At 46.1% G+C, this 25,518-nt stretch overlaps 1 protein-coding gene across 3 annotated transcripts in view; it reads left to right on the plus strand.

Annotated features, from left to right (window-relative positions):
- GRID1 (glutamate ionotropic receptor delta type subunit 1) overlaps positions 1-25,518 on the plus strand; it is a 663,206-nt gene that overhangs the window by 634,159 nt on the left and 3,529 nt on the right. For 2 of the 3 annotated variants that reach the window (XM_079899987.1, XM_079899988.1), the window contains exons 14-15: positions 2,423-2,589; positions 9,445-9,685. In XM_079899987.1, the coding sequence (XP_079756113.1) occupies positions 2,423-2,589; positions 9,445-9,685 (408 nt within the window). Of the gene's footprint in view, positions 1-2,422; positions 2,590-9,444; positions 9,686-9,943; positions 10,026-25,518 lie in introns of all 3 variants that reach the window. The other variant, XM_079899989.1, reaches the window with a different exon arrangement.

A 25,518-nucleotide genomic window follows, 5' to 3' on the forward strand; every position in this document is an offset into this window, starting at 1 on the left:
GGATGCTGAGGAAATGAGGAAGGGTTGTTGGGGATGGGAAGTATTTTATAAGGCTAGAGCTCCATTGCAGCTGCAGTTTCTGAGTTAGCCCACATGTAAGAGGTGGCGCATCAGCCAGCCTCTCCAGGTCTTCCCTGTTCTGGCATCGTTAGGTAGATTAGGGACCAGCCATGTGCTTCTTGAAGCAGACATAAGAACTATGGTAGTCAATGTAGTCCCTGTTTACAAATAGGGAGACTGAGTGTCTGGGGTCATTCAGCAGCTCAAGAAGGAGAACTTCTATTTTCTCCTCTTTTCCTGACTGCCTTCCTGGTTAGCAGGGATTTGCACCTGAGACATCGCCAGCATGCCTTCCATATGGTTTCTGCCTTCTCAGCTTAGGCAGCGGGACTATAAATGCAGCTTCCTTCATGGATCTGTGCTCACCTGTCACTTAGCCCAAGCTGGAGCCACAGATGCCTGTGGCTTGACGGATCCAAGTGCCCCGTTCAGTGGCCATGCCAGGCTTTTGTCAGAGCCGGTTTCCACTTGAGGCAGGCCAGCTTATTTCTTTCTCCTTCTTGGAACATCACTTGAAACGTAGGAACGAACTTGATCTTAATTCTTTCTTCAACATGACATGCCCTTTTGAAATTGTGCAAATAACAATGTCTGATTGTCATGTTGAATTACAAGCACGGGTATGAAATGCTCCAGAGTCGGACAGAAGCCAAATATTAGGTCATAAGTCAACATTTTGCTGAGAAACTCGGTTACTAAGAGGTGGAAAATTTATATCTTTTCATGAGAAAACGTGTTTGCCAGCAGGAGAAAATTTCAAAACTGTTATGCTCCCATGTGGAGGGAGAGAGATGAGTGTAATTTTGCAACCTGGGTCAAAGCCCTTTAGGGACTCCTGAAATTGACTTGGGCAAGGAAAGAGGCTCTGAGGTAATATTTGGATTGTTCCCGAGGTGAATATCAATGGGTGGTATGGTCTATGTCATTTCTTACAAGATCGTCGGGTAAAATTGTGTGAATGGCTAGGAGCAGTCTATTCCTGGCAGGGGGAGGCCATGCTCCACCCACAAAGCCTTCGGATGGAAAACTCCTGATGAGAAAATAAGCCAGCTTGGCCCACGGGCACCTAGGGTCCCAAAAGAAGCAATATCGTGATGAGCTTCACCTAAGCAGCTATGGCATTCTCCGGAGATTCTCAGTGGACACAAAGACAACTGAATAAAGGCAGGAGAAGGGAATAACACCCCTGCTGACAGTGCCACAAAGCTTGTAGCTTGCCAGCTTGGCCTGTTGTTACCTGTGATGTTTCAGCCCTGCCACTGCCCCAGGCTGGGGTCCTCCAGCATCTAGTGTGAGCTGTGGTAGGAGAGAAGAAAGCATGAGGTGTCTGTATGTTCGCTAGAGAATTAAAACCAGGCTCTTGGCTGCATTAAGAACATCATGCTCTATTTTAAGCTGGCCAAGTGACAGTGTCTAGTTTGCATCTTCTTCCAAAAATAAAAGCAGCTCACATTACTTGTGAGTGCCTAAACTCCAGGCCAAGTCAGGATTATGGCTCAGGATAGAACTGAATGTCTGCTGTGGATGGGTGTGATGGAGTGGGACTTCAGCTGTGGCCACAGGCAAATTCGGATGGAACAATTTGCCACCATTGCATGGATATAGAGACACTGACACCAGAAGCCTCCTCCATGTAGATGCATGTGCGTGTGTTTATGCACATGTATGCATATATATCTGTGTGCATATAAATGTGTGTATGCTTATGTATGTGCGTGTGTGTTTGTGTGTGCACACTTTTGTGTGGGCAGTGAAAGGGAAGCGGCAGAATCCTGGCTTGGCACCATAACAGTCAGCACCCTGTCCTTAATGGCTTCTTCCCCAGGCATAGCAAGTTCATGACTTAGATATTAAGTCACAGCCACTCGGGGGCACTGATCCTAGGGCCGTCTCCCCTGTTCGCCTTAAGCAGGGCTCAGTCAAGTTCTAAGTAGAAATATTAAATGGATACTATCATGCATCCCCCTAAATCTCCGGTCAGAATATCTCAATTCCCTGAGGTCAGACTTTCTGCACTCTCCAAGGTGAGCTCACTACTCTGAGAAACAGGTCCATGGCACTGTGACCAGGAAGCTAGCTCAGAGGCCACGTACAGCTCATCTTGCCCACCTCTCTGTGAGATGCGCAGCACTGGGGCCTCCTGCATGCATCATCACATCCTTCTATGTCTAACCACAGTGAGTGGCATCAACCAGGGGTGGAACCTGCAGACCAGAAAATAGGAGAGTGTGCTGTGCCGGCTCGTTGGGCAGGAGGACCATTTAGAAGGGTCCCTCAAATCCCACCACTGAGAGGCCTCACTGCTCGAAAATAATACGGGAGGCCAGGTCTGCCTGACTTCATGGTGATTTTGGTGTTTCAGGCAAAGAAGGGGAACTACGCCTTTCTGTGGGATGTGGCCGTGGTGGAGTACGCAGCCCTGACAGATGACGACTGCTCCGTGACTGTCACTGGCAACAGCGTTAGCAGCAAGGGCTATGGGATCGCCCTGCAGCACGGCAGCCCCTACAGGGACCTCTTCTCTCAGAGGTAGGCTCGGTCAGTCAGAACACGCTGGCAGCCCCCATGCTCCAGTTGGGGTTTAACCAGCCTTCGGGAGATGAGAGCCTACACAAACTTGTTTATTCATCACGTTTTCCTCAGTGCCGACTATGTACCAGTACATGCTGCTCTCCACCCCTGTCCCCAACTAGTCCTGTGCCAGGTCCTGGGGTAAAAAAGAGGAAGTATGTGTAACCTTCCCATGAAGCTGCATAGTCTCAGTGGGAGCTGTGATGTGAGTAGGCGATGTCAGCACAGGGCAGTCAGTGAGACAGAGAGGATATTCTGGGGGTGGAGGAGTTCAAAGAAGGGCATCTGACCAGACCCAGAAGACCAGGGAGGACTTCCCAGAGGAGGTGGCACTTGAGGCCTGAAGGTAGAGTAGGAGTTAGCCAGATGGGCCTAGTAATTTAAAATTAAATGAAAGATTAACTGGATCTGGGAAGGGCCCAATAATAACTTCTTAAGATAAATGCAGGGTGGAAAGAGTCAGTGTGGAGATGTGAAAAACTGGGGCCAGAGAAGCAGATTGACTCCATATTCACCTGCACAGGGGCTGAGGGAGCAGATGCTGTCCGCTGGGGCAGGACAGAGACCTGGCCCTCACTGCCCACCTCCCCATCTTTTCCGGATCAGCTCCTGGTAATTGATACTAGCAATGGGGCGTGTTGGGGGAGAGTGGGGGGAAACACTGTGTAGACAGGAGTGTTCTGGCCTAAGCAAAGACACGTGGACCCTGTCCACCAGAAATGAATATTTCTAGTCTAGTTTCTAGTCTAGAAATGTCTAGTTTGCATTGGCCTCTTTAGCTTCCCAGGTGATTTTCTGGTGCACGTCCATCCTTTGAACTTGATCTTCTCTGGACTCCTGGGCATGACTGAGTTTCCAAGTGCTCAGTCTGGACACCTGGTTGGCCTCCTTGACGAAGATAATCTCTCATCATCCCACCCCCATTTCTCGCTTCCCCACAGGAACTTACCTTAGCCCTTGACCAGGTTACCTGGCCTCACAGAGAGGATGGAGGTGAACAGCATGGGTGAGCTCAGTGGCCTTTTCCCAGCAGCCAGCCTGCTAACAGGAGCTCGTGTCCCCAGTGATGTCTAAGCCCACCACTCACACATGTCCGTGGGGTGACATCCTGGTGGGTGAAGGAGCAGAACTAGAGCTCTGCCTTGGTCCACCAGAATCCAAACTGTGGCAGAAGCGGCCAGGTGAAAAGGCCGGCATGGCGCTGAGGCTTAGGGGCAGCGCCCTGTTACCTGATGAACACATGTTTTCCAGCACTGAGGAGCATCCACTTGGAGGGGTGAGAATTGTTAAAGATCATTCGTTTCACATCCTGAAGCTCAGAGAGGGTAATGTGCGCTGAGGGCAGCTCAGCCAGCTACTGGCAGAGTTGAGAGGAGAAGGCAGGTCCCCTGAGCCCCAGTGCTGTGCCCATGTTGCTATCGGATCTCTGAGACCTCCCACCTCCCTCCTCCCACCTCCCAGATGTTGATTGGGCTCTTCTGATCACGAGCACCTGAGCCTAAACCCCATCAGGGAGAGGCCTAGGAGGAGGGCCTGCAGCCCATTCATTCAGTAGCTTGTTTGCAAAACTGGGAAAAGGGGTAGAACTAATTAAGTTCAATGAGGCTTTGGGGTTTTCTGTAGAATTTAATCAAGTATACAGTCCATGCCTCCCTTTGCTCCCTGGAGCAGAGATGGATGACACAAGAGAAGGAGGAGTAGTGATTTATCAATTGCTCGGATTAAAGGCATGAAGAAGAGATGGCTTCTCTCCAGGGTATATAAGACAGTGGTGTTCTTGAGGTTTACCCTACTTGGTTTTCTGAGACAGGATGCTCAGGGCATTCCCCAGGCCATCAGCCTGTGAGCACGTCTCTCACAGGTTGGTAACAGATGGTAAGGGAGCTTGTGGTACCAACGCAGCAGCATCAGCACCACCAAGACAGCTAATGTGCCCCAACGCAGTGCTCACAGAAGCACAGGGTCCCCAGTGTGGAAAGCTTAGGGTCCCCGTGCACTCCAACTGCTCCGAGATCCCCTGAAAGTCTGCTGAAGTGAACACTGACGAACTGGAGAGAGGAGAGAGCCTGGTTCTTGGCTGGATCTTTCAACAAACATGATTGAAAGTGGCTAGTCCAGTTTCTGTGTCATTCTGGCAGGAAGTGATTAATTACCCTTTGCTTTCATCAGAAGGCCACATGCTCTAGGACTGTAAGTGAATGTCCTTGGTAGGCTGTGCTGGCCTCCTGAAGTATTGTCATTGGTGTCTATGTTTTAGCCTTTCCTGGGCTGGAAGCGTCCCCACCTCCCCTGCCTGGACACGTGGGTACCTACTTGGGGGGAACACTCAAGGCTTCAGGTTTCCAACTTTCTGCCGCCAACGGTTCTTTAAGAGGCTCCATTATATGACGCATGCAGAACTGGGGGCTGCCCCTAACTGGGTCATGCCTGAGAGGAGGAAGGGGGCAGGTCCAGGAAGCAATGCCCCATGCCGTTGACAGAAAAAGAATCCTATGTAAATAGCAGATTCCAGTCTTATCTGGAACTGCTGTAGCCTTCCTTCCCTGAGTCCCAGGGACTCAAGTTATTTCCTTGAATACAGATATGTTCCCTTGTTTTGGCAGAGGACTGGGTCTTTAGGCTACAACGTACGTGGGGGGGGGGGGGACTGCGGTTGAGTGCCAAAGCCCTTTTATGGACCATGGCATGCAGAGTAGGCATTCAGCAAATGTTTAGCAACTTAATAGCCATTTATAGAGCACCTACTATGTGGCAGCCTCCACGACTATTGACTAAAGGAAAGCACCTGCAATTATATCTGTCTGGAAAATAGAACAACTGGCTTCAGGAAGTGGCTATTATCATTCTGGCTTACTCATAAGCAGGAGTAGATATTATTATGGTGTGCATTAGTTTAGCCTCGTTCCAGGAGTCATTTTGTGCCCGTGACTTGTTTTATCTTCCCTCTGTTGCTTACATATTTAAATTTTCTTTTGGATTGGCTTGTTTGTTTTTATTTTATTCTGTGTTTTCCTGTAAATTGCCTTACAGTCTTCCTGGAATAATATTGGGCATAAACATGCATACAATTACAAGGAGCAGGAAGAAGGGAAGCGTCAGCAAAATGAAGCCTCCTGCAGTTAATGAGCGCAAGAGTGGGAATCCGGCCCTCTGGCCCCGCTCCTGTTGGAGTCTCACCATCCCCTAGGCTGGAGGTGACTCTCAGAGAGGAGGCTGACTGCACTTAGCAGCTTGGTGTTCTGGAGAGAGCATGGCCTCCCGGGTCAGCGTGACCCAGCCCTGAAGAGCAGCTACGCCACTTGCTAATTGCAACTGGTGGCAAGCCATCTAGATTCTGAGCCTCAGGTCTTCCATCTGTAAACATAAGAGCTACTTTGCAGGCTATTGTGAGGATTAAAACAATGTAAAATGGTCAGTCCTTACTGTGTCCTCAGTAAAAGGCAGCTTGTGTAAACATTGGATGGCTAGGGCTGCTGGTCAGTATGGCGCCAGAGGGTGGTGCTATACTGACCAGCTTTCTGGAGCTCTTCTTGCTTGCTAGCTCTTGAGCTGAGTGGTCCCATGTGTTCTCCCGCTTTTCATCTGCTTGTGATAATTCTGTGAGGTAGGTGCTTTTGTTACCGACCTGGGTCCTTGGACTCTTGAATCAACAGAAGTTGATAAGAGGCCAGACAAGGAATTCAGGCAAGGCTTTACTGGGACTCGTGCTATAGCAGGAGGGAGCAAAAACAAGACAAAGGTCCCTTGCTCACTCCCCAAGGGTGGGGAGGGGGGCAAGCTTGTACCTTAAATGGGGTAAGGGTGGGGGCGGATGGCTGGGTCTGGCTGGAGGGCTGGCTTAGGTGGTCTGCCCACCCCCGTGGGGGTGCTGTGTGCAGGGATCGTGTGCAGTACCCTGCTTTTGCTCCCTGAAACTTAGAAGCAGCAGTTGGTTTGTGGCCCTTTTGTATCTTACTCTTCATAATGGCCCCGACTGCACATGCATGCAGTTATCTTCAGTCCGTCACAGTTTCTTTGTGTTCTGTTGCTGCAGCAGACATTTGTCCAGGTACAAGTGCAAGCACTCTGGTAAAGGGTCCCAGGTCCCAGCCCTTCTCACTTTTGTTATGATCTCCGATTTTAGTGATACGAAAGCTAAAGTTGAGAGGTTTCCTAACATGGCTAGTGTGACGGCAGAGTCTGGGTTTGACTGGTGTCCATCAGAGCAGAATCTGTGGCAATAAATTAAAAACTCTGCTGCTTCTCCATGGTGAGCCAGTAGCCCAACCACGAGTCCTCTTGAAGGCCCTGAGGTCCTGCATACCTAGCCCTGGGCTTCCCGTAACTGCCAGGAGGCCCAGCCTACTCGGAACTGCCAGTAGACACGTACGTAACGGCCACTCAGCATGAGCCAGTGGACGTACAGACATGCAGCTTCCCTAACACGTCCAGAGCCACTTGGATGTAGTGGGACCCTGCAGCTGCCCAATTAATCATGGCATGTGCCACAGAACAGACCTGTGGCATACCAAGTGCGACCCCAAATGCCTGTGTAAATCATGCCTTTATCCCAATGACCAAGCTGAATTCTAAGTCTTTTGTGCTGACCTGTGCCCTGGCCACTTAGCCGACATTATCTCACCACAGCCACTTTAGTTCAGGTTAGTGTTCATGATTCCGTTCATACATTCGTACATTATCGATGCAACAAATATCCCTTGATGGCTCAAGTTGTGCCGGCCACTGTGCTTGCTCAGGGGAAGCCACGGAGATACAAAGGATCTGCTCACTCACGGTAATCATGGGTCAATCCTGCAATGATGAGGAAGCCAGGCTTAGTAGGGGCGAGTCACTTGTCCGAGGACACCCAGCTGGGATTGGTGCAGATTCTTTGCACAGAGCCAGGCTGTACCCAGCCGGCGAGATGCCACACTACGCTGGCCCCTAGGTGCTGACAGGGCAGGGAACCCCCTCTGGGCTGTCTCCCTCCCTCTCCACAGTCACAGCCCATGATTGTTAACTGAGCTCAGCTTCAGCCTGTGGTCACAGCTGGCCTGCAATTCAGGTCCAGGGCAGAGTCTGCTCAAGTGGCCAGTTGGCCATGAGCTTCTCCTGACCATCAAGAACCACTGTCTTGAACTGTGCACACCCAGAGGGCTCAGAGAGGCCACCGAGGGTGTTGTCACCTGAACAGATGACCATGGACCAGGCCAAAAGTGTCCGGCCTCCACAAATAAAAAAGCTTCGGTGTGAGAAGCCCGGGGGCTGCCAGCTACCACGGGCTCCCTGTCCAGACCCCTGGATTATAGAAAGAGTCCATGAAATACTACAACAAAGGAGAACTGCCATCCAGACACCGACCTGGGGAATACGGGGGCAGGGGGCGTTGCCCCACCTCTGTGAGCAGGATTAACGCCAGGCTCCCCTCATACCTTCTCAGAGCCCACATTCTTGGCTCTGCCTGTTTCATTCACTTCAACTCACATCCTCCTCCTCACCCACCGTCTACAGCCTCACTTGCCACGTTTTAGCTTCTCATACACTCACCCTAGACAAGACTTCCAACCATGGTTCTAGTCTCAGGAAGGCTCTTCCTCTTCCCTGCGGAATGCCGTCCTTGCCAACCACAAAATGACCTTGGCAAGATATGTCACCTCTCTGTGCCTCAATATCCTTCTCTATAAAAATGGGGCCATGGAAGTAGCCTTTCCAAAGAGCTGACATGAGCGTTAAACACTGTCAAGCACTTAGGCGATTTCCTGGCACACAGGTATGCTAAACCCCTGTGAGCTATTTTATGCTTACCCTTCACCTCCTTGATGAGGTCTCCCCTCACCCTCCAGTCCAGGCCACCCTCCCAATGGGTGCCTTTCTTAGCGCTTCTACTTTCATTTCATTGTATTGATCACAGCTTCTGACTCCACGTTGATTGCTCTGATTGTTTCAGTGTCCGGGTAAGTATCTCTAGACCAGCACTTCCCCAGCCTTTTTGGCATCAGGGACCAGTTTCATGGAAGACAAGTTTTCCATGGACCAGGGTCGGCGGGGATGGTTTCGGGATGATTCAAGCGCATTACTTATTGTGCACTTTATTTCTATTATTATTACATTGTAATATATAATGAAATAATTACGTGACTCACCATAATGCTGACAGGAGGTGGAGCTCAGGCGGTAATGCGAGCGATGGGGAGCGGCTGTAAATACAGATGAAGCTTCACTCACTCACCCGCCACTAACCTCCAGCTGTGGGGCCGGGTTCCTAACAGGCCACAGACCACTACCGGTCCATGGCCCAGGGGTTGGGGCCCCCTGCTCTGGACCATACTTGCAGCAGTGTTGAACATCATACTTGGCACAATGCAGATGCTCCTCAAATCAATGAATGATGAATGATTTGATGAATCCTAGTGGGAGAGACTTAGGATATAGTTATTGACGTTTGAAAGAAAGCCTTTCTGTGGGTCCACAGTCTGAGTGATTGCATCATGCATTTCTGTATTTCCTGATTTTATCCTCAGAGCTTGCCCCAGGATCCCATGTCAAGGGTCCTTATGTACTTTGCTGTTGGACTTCATCCATGGGCAGTGGGACAGGGTGGGAGAGGACATCAAGGCTTTGAGGAGGAAAGTGACAAAATCTGAGGAGTGTTTTGAGAAGGGTGCTTTGCCTGCAGAGTGGAGAATGGATTGGGAGGGAAAAGCTGAGGCAGAGAGCCACTGTGATGGTTCAGCATCGTCTGTGGAGGGGCCGACATGGCGGGGAAGGGGCCAGGGCCCCCATGGCTGTGTCAGTGAGGCCAGGGCTGTGGCTCATGTGGATTGTATCTTGCAGGATCCTGGAGCTTCAGGACACTGGGGACCTGGATGTGCTCAAGCAGAAGTGGTGGCCGCACACGGGCCGCTGCGACCTTACCAGCCATGCCAGCGCCCAGGCGGATGGCAAGTCCCTCAAGCTGCACAGCTTTGCCGGGGTCTTCTGCATCTTGGCCATTGGCCTCCTCCTCGCCTGCCTGGTGGCCGCCCTGGAGTTATGGTGGAACAGCAACCGGTGCCACCAGGAGACCCCCAAAGAGGTCCGTGCCCTGGGCCCTACTTCTCCTTTTTGCAGCCTAGAGGCAGGAGAGTCCCACTGGGCCACTCGGCGGGCGGTTTTCTTCCAGTTAGTATTTACCCAAGCCACTTGTCTGGAGACAGCAATGTTTTATAGGGGGGATGGTATCATTGTTTTATTTTGCCTTGAAAGCCAGATAACAAATGTAAGGAATGTTTTCACGCTTGAGCAAGTGCCAAGGCGCCAGCAATGGCCACTAAAGTCGTGTATTTATCTATAGAGCGGGTACAGCATGAACAGCGCCTTCCCTACCCTGCCCCGCCCATGTGCCTCCACCCTGACCTGGAGAGACCAGCTGTAGGGTAAGAGAGGAAACCGCATTCCTTCCTGGTTCTCTTTGGTTCATCAAGGGTCATGGGCCCTGCTTTCCCAGCCTGGGAGGGAGGACCGGCCCCCGCCCCTCATCATCCATTCTCCCTCTCTTCCTCCTCCTTGCAGGGCCCAGCCTTGCCCACATCCCTCCAGGCACACCCAGCACAGGGACCACTCGGGCTCTGTTCTGACTCTAGGTTCTGGGCACATGTCCTTCCCCGTGGGTACCAACTACAAGCTGATTCTGCCCTCCACACTTCTGGGTTTTGCTCATCTTCAAGATCGATTTTTTTTTTTTCTTGTCTGTAGAGTCTTCATGAAGTTCTCCTGGAGCCAGTGCCTCTAGGGAAGGGTGGCGAGGAGCGTCATTTGGTAATGATGCTCTCCTGGTCGAAACCTGCACACAGGCACTGTAGCACAAGTCCAGCCACTCCACTGTAGGGCTGTCACTACCTGATACATATACCTCAGCTAATTCTTGAGTCATAGCTCCACTTAAAGATTATGTTGATAGGGCTTCCCTGGTGGTGCAGTGGTTGGGAGTCTGCCTGCCGATGCAGGGGACGCGGGTTCGTGCCCTGGTCCGGGAAGATCCCACATGCTGCGGAGCGGCTGGGCCCGTGGGCCACGGCCGCTGGGCCTGTGCGTCCGGAGCCTGTGCTCTGCAACGGGAGAGGCCACAACGGTGAGAGGCCCGTGTACCGCAAAAAAAAAAAGATGTTGATACAAACAGGGCTAAATTTCAAACAAGAAGCACTAAAGTAACCAGAACCAGCATTCAAAGGGGCAGCATCACCATGGCCAACATCTCTTCAGCCTAGAAAGGCTGGCTGACCCCAGCCCCATACATCAGTCTGTAACAGAGCCCCTGACATGACTGGGAGTGAGGACAGACCCTCCATTCATACCAGGCAGTGAGCTCTCTGTCATCACGCTTAGATTTTGCTGGAAAGAGCTTGCTGTTTGACTCAGCATGTCTGAAATGTTCTGAGGACCTCCATCTTCCTCTCATGCTATCTGCATACCTTCATGTAAGGCCATGCAAGGCCAGAGTCTCCCACAGACTCAGGGGTCTCCTGTCACCCCTGGGCCATATGAGAGGAGGAAGGAAGAGATTTGAGGAAAACCCACTGACAGGAACAGTTAATGGTCCTGTCCCAAGCTTCTTTTTCATTTTTTTTAACATCTTTATTGGAGTATAATTGCTTTACAATGATGTGTTAGTTTCTGCTTTATAACAAAGTGAATCAGTTATACATATACATATGTCCCCATATCTCTTCCCTCTTGCATCTCCCGCCCTCCCACCCTCCCTATCCCACCCCTCTAGGTGGTCACAAAGCACCAAGCTGATCTCCCTGTGCTATGCGGCTGCTTCCCACTAGCTATCTATTTTATGTTTGGTAGTGTATATATGTCCATGCCACTCTCTCACTTTGTCACAGCTTACCCTTCCCCCTCCCCGTATCCTCAAGTCCATTCTCTAGTTGGTCTGCGTCTTTATTCACGTCTTGCTCCTAGGTTCTTCTGACCATTTACTTTTCTTTTCTGTTTTTTTTTTTTTTTTTAGATTCCACATATGTGTGTCAATATACGATATTTGTTTTTCTCTGACTTACTTCACTCTGTATGACAGTCTCTAGGTTCATCCACCTCACTACAAATAACTCAGTTTCGTTCCTTTTTATGGTTGAGTAATATTCCATTGTATATGTGTGCCACATCTTCTTTATCCATTCATCTGTCGATGGACACTTAGGTTGCTTCCATGTCCTGGCTATTGTAAATAGAGCTGCAATGAACATTTTGGTACATGACTCTTCTTGAATTATGGTTTTCTGAGGGTGTATGCCCAGTAGTGGGATTGCTGGGTCGTATGGTAGTTCTATTTGTAGTTTTTTAAGGAACCTCCATACTGTTCTCCATAGTGGCTGTACCAATTCACATTCCCACCAGCAGTGCAAGAGGGTTCCCTTTTCTCCACACCCTCTCCAGCATTTATTGTTTCTAGATTTTTGATGATGGCCATTCTGACTGGTGTGAGATGATATCTCATTGTAGTTTTGATTTCCATTTCTCTAATGATTAATGATGTTGAGCATTCTTTCATGTGTTTGTTGGCAGTCTGTATATCATCTTTGGAGAAATGTCTATTTAGGTCTTCTGCCCATTTTTGGATTGGGTTGTTTGTTTTTTTGATATTGAGCTGCATGAGTTGCTTGTATATTTTGGAGATTAATCCTTTGTCAGCTGCTTCATTTGCAAATATTTTCTCCCATTCTGAGGGTTGTCTTTTGGTCTTGTTTATGGTTTCCTTTGCTGTGCAAAAGCTTTGAAGTTTCATTAGGTCCCATTGTTTATTTTTGTTTTTATTTCCATTTCTCTAGGAGGTGGGTCTTGCTGTGATTTATGTCATAGAGTGTTCTGCCTGTTTTCCTCTAAGAGTTTGATGGTGTCTGGCCTTACATTTAGGTCTTTATCCATTTTGAGTTTATTTTTGTGTATGGTGTTAGGGAGTGTTCTAATTTCATTCTTTTACATGTAGCTGTCCAGTTTTCCCAGCACCACTTATTGAAGAGGGTGTCTTTTCTACACTGTATATTCTTGCCTCCTTTATCAAAGATAAGGTGACTATATGTGCTTGGGTTTATCTCTGGGCCTTCTATCCTGTTCCTTTGATCTATATTTCTGTTTTTGTGCCAGTACCATACTGTCTTCATTACTGTAGCTTTGTAGTATAGTCTGAAGTCAGGGAGCGTGATTCCTCCAGCTCCGTTTTTCTTTCTCATGATTGCCAAGCTTCTTTTGCTACTGGAAAATCTTCAATGAAGTTTACAGCAAATGTCCCTCTATACAAATGTCCCTTTGATTAGGGGAGGAGGACAGCTTTTCCAGCTGGGTGAGCATTGCACTGTCATGGAGGCATCATTCTGGGCTGCTGTGAACAGTGTGGAGATGAGACGACACAGGCTCAGACCCAGAATGTCCCTTGTGAGTCCATCCTTGTTGCTTCTAGTCACTGTCTCTTCACATCCCCTGGTTCAGTATCTAGCGCCAGATCCAGCCTGGACAGCCCAGAATGAATTGTCAAAGGGGCTGTGTGTGTGAGAGAGAGAGGTGGCGGCGGGGGGATCACTGGAGAGGCATAGAAGACAGAGGCAAAAAGAGAGAAAGACCAGGAGACCAAGGGATGACCTCCCTGAGAGGAACAGCTCCGTTCTTGCCTGGAAAGCCTCCTAGCTTCCTTTCTGGCTTCTACATAAGCCCAGGATCTCAGGCACAAGAGAATGAAATACAGTATTCCTGCTTAGAAAATGTGGAACTTTCTGCCCGGGGATGCCAGCATGCTTCTGGATAGGAATGAGAGTTGATGTAGAGGTGGGTTGAATAAAACACAGTAGTTGCCTTTCCTCCAGCCATTTTGGGTGTTACATGGTAAAAGGAAGAACTGTTCCATCTTTCTCCTGTTTTTATAGGTTTCTGCTTTTCAAATGAAATTTCTCCCTTCCTTTCCTCATTTCTTTAGTAAGTATCCCTGTAAGGACATAGTTCCTGGCTTTAGGTGGCTTAGCTCTACATGGGCAGACATGACAGAGAGGGCAGACATGGCAGAGAGGTCAGCCAAGTGGTCTCCGTCATCCGTTGATCAGGGCCACCCTGGAATGAGCCACAGTTTCCATCAAGGGCTCAGGGGCACCCAGCCCAGCCAGGGCATGGTTGGGTCACAGAGGGTAGGGATACTGGTTAGTGAAGAGTTCCTGGGGCTTGGGCTTGTTGGAACTGAGTGTTGAAGGATTGGTACTAATCCTCGAGCTGGAGGAGATTGGAGCTTGCTTTGGGGCTGGGTGACCAGCACAGGGCAGACAAAGTCATCACACCTCCTGGAGCTCTGGGGCATCAGCAAGGAGATGGGAGTAGAGGAAGCTGGAGTGCAAAGCAGGGACTTGCTCTGAAGGACTTAGATGCCAGACCAAGGGGTTTATACCTCATCACACAGGGAATAGGAGCCAGGAAAGGGGTTGAAACAACAGATTTTAGAAGCATATATTGAAAACCTTTGACAAATAATGATGGTATTTAATCCAGAACCGCTTTGTATCACTGGTTGCCTGTATTTTATGGCGCAGCATTTGCAATTAGGTGAGAGTGTCTGCTTGAGCTGAGAATGCTTCATTTTGGGGCATTGGCCGTATTTCTTAAGAGCCAGAAACCTGTCTTTGGGTGGCGTCCTAAGTCGTATTTAACAGCTTGTGCTGCGACATCGTCAGAGTTTAGACACCTACTTCGGGAAGAGTAGTAATGTGCATTCAACCTCTTAATATTCACGTGGATTTGAGGTCATATTTTTTCTAAGGAATCAGACAATTATGTAGTTAACCAATGCAGGTGAGTGCATCCCGCTCCGCAGTTGCAATAAAGAGCCACCCTCTAGATTTATGGGGAAAGTGGAGCCGTTGCTCTGAGAATAAAATATTCATGAAATAAAGATGAGAACTGCACAAATGGGAGATGACATGAGAAGTGAGGGATGAATCATTTGTCACTAGGCTGGGAGCTTGGAATTCTTGTTGCTTCCTGCCTTGCCTGCCCTCCCCCAGTCTCTGCTTCCTCTGTCAGGGGCTGACAGAGGCCGGGGTGGCCAGGCAGCAGGGGTGAAGCAGCAGCCAAGCTCCTCTTTTCTGGCCAGTGGTCCAGCTTCTGTCTGCAAACGCCCACAACACACTCCTGTGCTCCATTGGAGATTTGTTGCTAAGGACACTTCCCTCAAATGTACACCTTTCCCTGCCTCCATCCTCCAGTGCTTCTTCAACTCCATGTAGAGACTTTCTCTCCTGCATCTTTGCCCTCTTCATTTATGCTAACCCCACAGTGTCACTCTGAGGTTCAACAAGGGACGGTGTGTAAATTGCCTTAAGTAGCAGCTGACCCATGGGAATGGTTTTGTTGAATGGTGGCCAAGGGGCTGCTCCCTCCCAAGGACCTTGTGATGGGCAGAAAGGGCTGCAGGAAGAGGAGTCACATCTTAGGGCACCTTCTCTGTGCCAGGAAAACTACATGTTATCTTCTTTTCTTTTCTTAAAACGTAAAAATATTTATTATTTCAGAGTTTGGGTCAGAAATGGAAGCATAGCTTAGCTGGGTCTTCTGTCTCAAGGTCTCTCACAAGGATGTAATCAAGTTATTGACCAGGGTTGGGGTCTCATCTGAAGGCTATACTGGGGACAGATCCACTTCCAAGCTCAGTCACGTGGTTGTTTTTGTGGTCAGGATTCATTTCCTTATGGGCCATTGGGCTGAAGGCCTCATGTTCTCACTGGCTGTTTGCCAGAGGCCATCATTGACATCTTTGCACATGGGCCTCTCCATAGGCCAGCTCACAACGTGGCAGCTGGTCTGGTCATTGTCATTGTCATAGTCATCACCACCACCACTGTTGTTGCTTCTCAGATGGGGAGAGATTAAGAAGCCTTCCCAAGGGGGCTTCCCTGGTGGTGCAGTGGTTGAGAGTCCACCGGCTGATGCAGGGGATACGGGTTTGTGCCCCGGTCCGGGAAGATCCCACATGCCGTGGAGCGGCTAGGCCCATGAGCCATGGCCACTGAGCCTGCGCATCTGGAGCCTGTGCCCCGCAACGGGAGAGGCCACAACAGTGAGAGGCCCGCGTATGGCAAAAAAAAAAAAAGAAAAAAAAAGAAGCCTTCCCAAACCAGGCCTGGAATCTGCCTCTGCAGCACTGTTAGAAATATGGATTCCCAAGCCCCACCCCATGGATTCAGAGCTGAACCTGGGCCTTTTTTGTTTTTTCCAAGGCCCCCACATGATTCTCAGGTTCCCATGTTATCTTCTTAACTCTCCTGATTCTCTTCAACAACATTTGAGGAAGGTATCCCTATCCCTGGAGAAATGGGACTCAGAAATAGCAGTGGCAGAACTGGGAGAGGAATGATGTGTCTGCCACTGGGCCTTACATCAGGAGTGTGCAGGAGCAGGGGTTCCTACTTAGCCTTTCCAGATGGTTTGCGGATGAAGAGTGTAGACCAGTGATCCTTTCCCTGAGCCAGGATCCTGGCTCCTAGGTAGGCATTTACATCCTCTGAACCACAGAGGGGTTAGGATTAGGGTTAGTCCTAACCAGAGGGGCTCAGAGCTTCTGCTGAAAATGGATCCTGGCCCAATGGCTACACTGCTGATATCAGATCCCTGGGAAAGAGGGTAAAGACAGTGAGTGTGTGTTTCAGCCCTTCACTCACGGCCTTTCAGTAAGAAGGCACTGAACACTTACCGTACACCAGCGTGTAGCTCAAAACCAGCTCAGACGTCACCCTGCTCTGTAAAACCTCCCTTGCCCATCTCCACGGGCCTTCTTACCTCCCTGTGTAAACACTCAGGATTGAGTGTTGGGTGGGATTCCAAATTGCCACTAATGGTTTACCTGCCTATCTCTGCTTTGAGTCTGTTGGCTCTTCTCCACCTCTGCATTCCTATCACTTTGCTCAGTTTCCGGAACGGTGGGACCTCTTATTAAGGGGTGATGAATACAAACTATTGAGCACCTTCTGTGTGCCAGGGACCAAGATGGATGCTTCACGAAGAACATTAGCTCTTCTGGTAGTAGGAGCTCAAAAGTGTTTATCGAATGAATGAACCAGTCTAGGATCCTATAAAGAAAATGTTATTAATGTTAAATTGCTGTGGAACTATTGCAGCTGGATCAATGGCTTTCAATTCTGGCTGCACATCAGAGGTGATTCATTCTGGAGCTTTTTAGAAATACAGATGCTTGGGCTCCATTCCCCAAAGGGTCATATTAGGCAGATCTGGACAACTGTAATTTCTAGGAGCTCCCCATGTGCTTCTGCTGTCCTGTCAAGGATGAAAACCAGTGGTCTACACCATCATGCCAAGGGGAAAATGAGTGGAAAAGAACTCAGGTTTTGGAACCGGGTAAACACGGGCTCATCCTGGTGCTCCACTTACCATAGAATTGTGTAACCGTGAGCAAGTCTCTCCACCCCGTGTGTACCTGCTGCTACCACGTATGATGGGAGGTGTCTGTTAGCTCCCTCCTTTCCTTGTTTGCCCCTACAAAATCTGCAAATAAGCTCATCAGGACTCTTTCTCTAAAGTTCTGAAATACTGCCCATCTCATCCCCTGGGACCACTTCATTGGCTTAAAGTTCAGCTTCTTTGCTCATACCCGGCTGTTACTCTCAGATCCCCAGCCCAGCCCTTTGGGTTGGAGCAATTCTTTGGAGCAACACTTTAGAAGATCATGTTTATGGTGTTTCTCCCAGCCAGCTGGGTCTTATTTACTACCTGGTTGGTCTGTGGTAATAGAAGATCACCTCCTACAGCCATCCCAGTCATGTGGGAAGTCCCTCATTTCATTTTGTTCCTGCCTAACTTAAAGTAGGAGCCAATGGACTCCAAACAAAGTCAGTTCTAATGAGTCCCACCTGGAACCCGCTGTTGCAAAGATGATAGTTTAGTTAATTACTGTTTTCCAGTACAGTGTTTTATTTCCATGTTGGTGAACAGAGGCTCAGTTACAGAACTTTATCTCTCTGCAAGACAATAGCTGGGAGAGGGTCTACAGTAACCTGTGTTGGTGCATATGTTGTCATGTTTAATATGAGGTAACAAACACAGAACTGGAATTCAGCCGGATTCATGGATAAATGCCATCAATGAATTTTATGTCATATTCAGGGCTGTTTAACTAGGTCAGTTACTTACAGTAAATTAATGAATGCAGCAGCAAGCTTGCAAGTCTCTTTCCACAGCTGTCGTTACCTGGTTGAACACTGAAACCTTGATATAATGAGGATGTAAACTGATGTAGTGCATATAAAAAAGTCCATTATTTGAATTTGCATAACATAATAGAATGCCCCATTTTGTCTAAAATATAGATAATTATTCAAATCACTCCTGCCTCTTTCCTTGAGCAGGTGGATTATGTCTGCCTCCTATTTCCTTGGACAGGGGGCCACCAGAAATGACTTGATGTGTGCTCAATCTGATCCAAGAAGACAGTGTTTCCAGAGTTTCCAAAGAAGGTGGTTTTTTCCAATCCTCTGCACTTCAGCTCTGGCCCCCTAAACAGATACCTAATGGGGCATATTGGGAGACTCAGAAATGGGCTGCATGTGTTTTTCAGAGAGGATAAGGAGGTATTTGGCTTAGTTCTACTCATTTTCTTGTGCAGTTAAACAACCAATATAGGAAGCTCATGATGGCATCCTCTTTTTCCCAGGTTTGGTTTTGTGTTGGATCGACCAGCAGTAATAGATTTTGAATAGAATGAGGTCCCACTGGTGTGGAGAGGATGGGTTTCTTGACTGCCATTTGGAGTAGGAAGGTCTCCTTGGAAAGTTTGTTCAATGGGTATGGACATTTTCTCTGTGTCCCGATGAGGAAAGGTTACAGGCTAATGAATAATCTCAGTGGAAGATGAGACCCACTGCACACCTTTGCATCCCTTCTTGGAACTGATTCATTTGTCCTTAATTGGAGGCAAGAAAAAAATATGGATTTAAAAATGCTGTTTATTCAAGGAAAAGATCAGAGAAAGGCCTTCCAGGCGGAGGGGAGCAGGCAGCCATCTCAGGAAAAGACTGCACTTAAGAAAGCCATCTTAGATTGGTTCAAGATGGCAGAGTAGAAGGACGTGCTCTCACTCCCTCTTGCGAGAACACCGGAATCACAACTAACTGCTGAACAATCATTGACAGGAAGACACTGGAACTCACCAAAAAAGATACCCCACATCCAAAGACAAAGGAGAAGCTGCAATGAGATGGTATGAGGGGTGCAGTCACAATAAAATCAAACCCCATAACTACTGGGTGGGTGACTCACAAACTGGACAACAATTATACCACAGAAGTCCACCCACTGGAGTGAAGGTTCTGAGCCCCACGTCAGGCTTCCCAAGCAGGGGGTCCAGCAACGGGAGTAGGAATTCCCAGAGAATCAGATTTTGAAGGCTAGCAGGATTTCATGGCAGGAATTCGACAGAACTAGGGGAAACAGAGACACCACTCTTGGAGGGCACACACAAAGTACTGTGTGCGTCAGGACACAGGGGAAGGAGCAGTGACCGCACAGGAGACTGAACCAGACCTATATGCTAGTGTTAGAGGGTCTCCTGCAGAGGTGGGGGGTGGCTGTGCCTCACCATGGGTACAAGGACACTGGCAGCAGAAGTTCTGGGAAGCACTCCTTAGCGTGAGCCCTCCTGGAGGCTGCCATTAACCACACCAAAGAGCTGGGTAGGCTCCAGTGCTAGGTTGCCTCCGGCCAAACAACCAACAGGGAGGGAACCCAGCCCCACCCACTAGCAGACAAGCAGATTAAAGTTTTACTGAGCTCTGCCCACCAGAGCAACACCCACCTCTACCCATCCCCAGTTCATCCCATCAGGAAGCTTGTACAAGCTTCTTAGATAGCCTCATCCACCAGAGGGCAGACAGCAGAAGCAAGAAGAACTACAGTCCTGCAGCCTGTGGAACAAAAACCACATTCACAAAAAGACAGACAAAATGAAAAGGCAGAGGACTATGTACCAGATGAAGGAACAAGATGAACCCCCCGAAAAACAACTAAATGAAATGGAGATAGGCAACCTTCCAGAAAAAGAATTCAGAATAATGATAGTGAAGATGATACAGGACCTCGGAAAAGAATTGAGGCAAAGATCAAGAAGATGCAAGAATTATTTAACAAAGACCTAGAAGAATTAAACAACAAACAAACAGAGATGAACAATACAATAACTGAAATGAAAAATACACTAGAAGGAATCAATAGCAGAATAACTGAGGCAGAAGAACAGAGAGGTGACCTGGAAGACAGAATGGTGGAATTCACTGCCGTGGAACAGAATAAAGAAAAAACAATGAAAAGAAATGAAGACACTCTAAGAGACCTCTGGGACAACATAAAGTGCACCAACATTCTCATTATAGGAGTCCCAGAAGGAGAAGAGAGAGAGAAAGGACATGAGAAAATATTTGAAGAAATTATAGTCGAAAACTTCCCTAATATGGGAAAGGAAATAGCCACCCAAGTCCACGAAGTAATCAAATCAAGTAATCAAATTGACAAAAATTAAAGACAAAGAAAAATTATTAAAAGCAAGAAGGGAAAAATGACAAATAACATACATGGGAACTCCCAAAAGGTTAACAGCTGATTTCTCAGCAGAAACTCTACAAGCCAGAAGGGAGTGGCACAATATATTTAAAGTGATGAAAGGAAAGAACCTACAACCAAGATTACTATACCCAGCAACGATCTCATTCCGATTCGATGGAGAAATCAAAAGCTTTACAGACAAGCAAAAGCTAAGAGAATTCAGCACCATCAAACCAGCTCTACAACAAATGCTAAAGGAACTTCTCTAAGTGGGAAACACAGGAGAAGAAAAGGACCTACAAAAACAAACCCAAAACAATTAGAAAATGGTAATAGGAACATGCATATCGATAATCACCTTAAATGTGAATGGATTAAATGCTCCAACCAAAAGACACAGGGTTCTTGAATGGATACAAAAACAAGACCCGTCTGTAGGCTGTCTACAAGAGACCCACTTCAGACCTAGGGACACATTCAGACTGAAAGTGAAGGAATGGAAAAAGATATTCCATGAAAATGGAAATCAAAAGAAAGCTGGAGTAGCAATACTCATATCAGATAAAATAGACTTTAAAATAAAGAATGTTACAAGAGACAAGAAAGGACACTACATAATGATAAAAGGATCAATCCAAGAAGAAGACATAACAATTTAAATATATATGCACCCAAAATAGGAGCACCTCAATACCTAAGGCAAATGATAACAGCTATAAAAGAGGAAATTGACAGTAACACAGTAATTGTGAGGGATTCTAACACCTTACTTACACCATTGGACAGAACATCCAGACAGAAAATTAATAACCTAACACAAGCTTTAAATGACACAAAAGACCAGATAGATTTAATTGATATTTATAGGACAATCCATCCAAAAACAGCAGATTACACTTTCTTCTCAAGCGCACATGGAACATTCACCAGGATTCACATCTTGGGTCACAAATCAAGCCTCGGTAAATTTAAGAAAATTGAAATCATATCAAGCATCTTTTCTGACCACAACTCTGTGAGATTAGAAATCAATTACAGGGAAAAATATGTAGAAAACACAGAAAAATGGAGGCTAAACAATACGTTACTAAATAACCAAGAAGTCACTGAAGAAATCAAAGAGGAAATCAAAAAATACCTAGAGACAAATAACAATGAAAACACAATGATCCAAAACCTATGGGATGCAGCAAAAGCAGTTCTAAGAGGGAAGTTTATAGCAATACAAGCCTACCTCAAGGAACAAGAAAAGTCTCAAATAAACAATCTAACCTTACACCTAAAGGAACTAGAAAAGAAAAACAAAACCCAAAGTTAGCAGAAGAGAAGAAATCATAAAGATCAGAGCAGAAATAAATGAAATAGAAACAAAACAATAGCAAAAATCAATAAAACTAAAAGCTGGTTCTTTGAGAAGATAAACAAAATTGGTAAACCTTTAGCCAGACTCATCAAGAAAAAGAGGGAGAGGACTCAAATCAATAAAATTAGAAATGAAAACGGAGAAATTACAACAGACACCACAGAAATACAAAGCATCCTAAGAGACTACTACAAGCAACTCTATGCCAATAAAATGGACAACCTGGAAGAAATGGACACATTCTTAGAAAGGTATAACCTTCCAAGACTGAACCAGGAAGAAATAGAAAATATGAGGAGACTAATCACAAGTAATACAATTGAAACTGTGATTAAAAATCTTCCAACAAACAAAAGTCCAGGACCAGATGGCATCACAGGTGAATTCTATCAAACATTTAGAGAAGAGCTAACACCCAACCTTCTCAAACTCTTCCAAAAACTTTCAGGGGAAGGAACACTCCCAAACTCATTCTATGAAGCCACCATCACCCTGATACCAAAACCAGATAAAGGTACTACAATAAAAGAAAATTACAGACTGATATCACTGATGAATATAGATGCAAAAATCGTCAACAAAATACTAGCAAACAGAATTCAACAGCACATTAAAAGGATTATACACCATCATCAAGTGGGATTTACCCCAGGGATGCAAGGATTCTTCAATATATGCAAATCAATCAATGTGATACACCATATTAACAAACTGAAGAATAAAAACCATATGATCATCTCAATAGACGCAGAAAAAGCTTTTGACAAAATTCAACACCCATTTATGATAAAAACTCTCCAGAGTGTAGGCATAGAGGGAATCTACCTCAACATAATAAACGCCATATATGACAAACCCACAGCAAACATCACTGTCAATGGTGAAAAACTGAAAGCATTTCTTCTAACATCAGGAAGGAGACAAGGATGTCCACTCTCGCCACTATCTTTCAACATAGTTTTGGAAGTCCTAGCCATGGCAATCAGAGAAGAAAAAGAAATAAAAGAAATACAAATTGGAAAAGAAGAAGTAAAACTGTCACTGTTTGCAGATGACATGATACTGTGGATAGAGAATCCTAAAGTTGCTACCAGAAAACTACTAGAGCTAATCAATGAACTTGGTAAAGTTGCAGGATACAAAATTAATGCACAGAAATCTCTTGCATTCCTATACACTAATGATGAAAAATCTGAAAGAGAAATTAAGGAAACACTCCCATCTACCATTGCAACAAAAAAATAAAATACCTAGGAATAAACCTACGTAGGGAGACAAAAGACCTGTATGCAGAAAACTATCAGACACTGATGAAAGAAATTAAAGATGATACCAACAGATGGAGAGATAGATCATGTTCTTTAATTGGAAGAATCAATATTGTGAAAATGACTATACTACCCAAAGCAATCTACAGATTCGATGCAATCCCTATCAAATTACCAATGGCATTTTCTACTGAACTAGAACAAAAAATCTTAAAATTTGTATGGAGACACAAAAGACCCCGAATAGCCAAAGCAGCCTTGAGGGAAAAAAACGGAGCTGGAGGAATCAGACTCCCTGACTTCAGACTATACTACAAAGCTACAGTAATCAAGACAATATGGTACTGGCACAAAAATAGAAATATAGATCAATGGAACAGGATAGAAATCCCAGAGGTAAACCCGCGCACCTATGGTCAACTCATGTATGACAAAGGAGGCAAGGATATACAATGGAGAAAAGACAGCCTCTTCAATAAGTGGTGCTGGGAAAACTGGACAGCTACATGTAAAAGAATGAAATTAGAACACTCCCTAACACCATACACAAAAATAAACTCAAAATGGATTAGAGACCTAAATGTAAGACCGGACACTATAAAACTCTTAGAGGAAAACTTAGGAAGAACACTCTTTGACATAAATCACAGCAAGATCTTTTTTGATCCACTTCCTAGAGGAATGGAAATAAAAACAAAAATAAACAAATGGGACCTACTGAAACTTAAAAGCTTTTGCAAAGCAAAGGAAAATACAAACAAGACGAAAAGACAACCCTCAGAATGGGAAAAACTATTTGCAAACGAATCAATGGACAAACAATTAATCTCCAAAATATATAAACAGCTCATGCAGCTCAATATTAAAAAAGCAAACAACCCAATCCAAAAATGGGAAGAAGACCTAAATAGACATTTCTCCAAAGAAGATATACAGACTGCCAACAGACACATGAAAGAATGCTCAACATCATTAATCATTAGAGAAATGCAAATCAAAACTACAATGAGGTATCACCTCACACCAGTTAGAATGGGCATCATCAGAAAATCTGCAAACAACAAATGCTGGAGAAGGTGTGGAGAAAAGGGAACCCTCTCCCACTGTTGGTGGGAATGTAAATTGATACAGCCACTATGGAGAAGAGTATGGAGGTTCCTTAAAAAACTAAAAATAGAACTACCATACGACCCAGCAATCCCACTACCTGGCATATACCCAGAGAAAACCATAATTCAAAAAGACACATGCACCCCAATGTTCATTGCAGCACTATTTACAATAGTCAGGTCATGGAAGCAACCTGAATGTCCATCGACAGACGAATAGATAAAGAAAATGTGGTACATATATACAATGGAATATTACTTAGCCTAAAAAGGAACGAAATTGGGTCATTTGTAGAGACGTGGATGGACCTAGAGACTGTCATACAGAGTGAGGTAAGTCAGAAAGAGAAAAATAAATATTGTATATTAACTCATATATGTGGAATCTAGAAAAATGCTACCAATGAACTGGTTTGCAAGGCAGAAATAGAGACACAGATGTAAGGAACAAACGTATGGACACCAAGGGGGTAAAGTGGCTGTGGGGTGGTGGTGTGATGAATTGGGAGATTGGGATTGACATTTATACACTAATATGTATAAAACAGTTAACTAATAAGAGCCTGCTGTATAAAAAATTACAATAAAATTTTTTTTAAATGACATAGGGAATGATACAATAAAAATAAAAAAAAGCAACCCATCTTAGAAAGGCCTCAGGAGTCAGGTATGCAAGATTAGGGAAATATTTTTCAATCTTATCAATTGCAGCAAATATTATTAACGTTGTTAAATATTTGTACAATTATCACAACATTTGCTTTTATATTCACCATCTTCCCTGATCTTTACCCGGCTCCTAGGAAGCAGATTTTAGTACAACTGCCCCGTTATAGGGGAGAGAATGCAGGCCCAGATAGATTGTGTGTCTTGGCAGAAGCCAGACTCACATCTCAACCTTTGGCTCCAAATTTCATCCTCCTTCTTCTCCACCTCATGTCAAGTGCTAATAATAAGTGGAAAAAAAGATGTTAAAAAAAACACAAAATAAATGCTATGTATTCAAGTTTTTCCTCCAAAAATCTGCACTCTAGGGTATCGGATTGTCTCCACATCCACACTCTGGGCTGGTCTTTATTCTAGATGCTTTGGTACTACCTGGTCAACCCCTCAGAGCTGTGATAATTATGCTAGATTATTATATAATTATGCCTGTGACCTATCACTTTTATAATACTGCCCCCAAACCTCCTGTCCCTTGTCCTTCACTGGTGAAGGATTTCCTCAAAAGGGTGACCTCTTTTGCTCCCATTTCTCCAGAAGATATTGGTTGGTTGGTCTTCCCACAAAGCTTTCCTTATGTCTGTTTCCCTGGCTTTAGGTAAGAGGGCTCCTTTCACTTTGCTCCCACTCTCAACTCTCTGTCTCCCTCTGGCCTTCTTTGACAGGAAGTTCTCATTCTCTACCTGTCGACCCCCAAAACATGGGGAGCATCTGAACACTTGCCCTGGCCAAGTGTTCCATTGACTATAAAAAAGGGGGCCAAGCCCTCTCCTTTAACTGACAGAATCTAGAGTGAACACAGCTGAGACCAAGACACTCGCTTCATACTCCAAATTAGTCTACTCTTAAACTACTTATTTCTGTCCTCAAAAGGATTCTT

This window comes from Stenella coeruleoalba (assembly GCF_951394435.1).
Source record: "Stenella coeruleoalba genome assembly, chromosome: 16".
NCBI classification, from domain to species: Eukaryota; Metazoa; Chordata; class Mammalia; order Artiodactyla; family Delphinidae; genus Stenella; species Stenella coeruleoalba.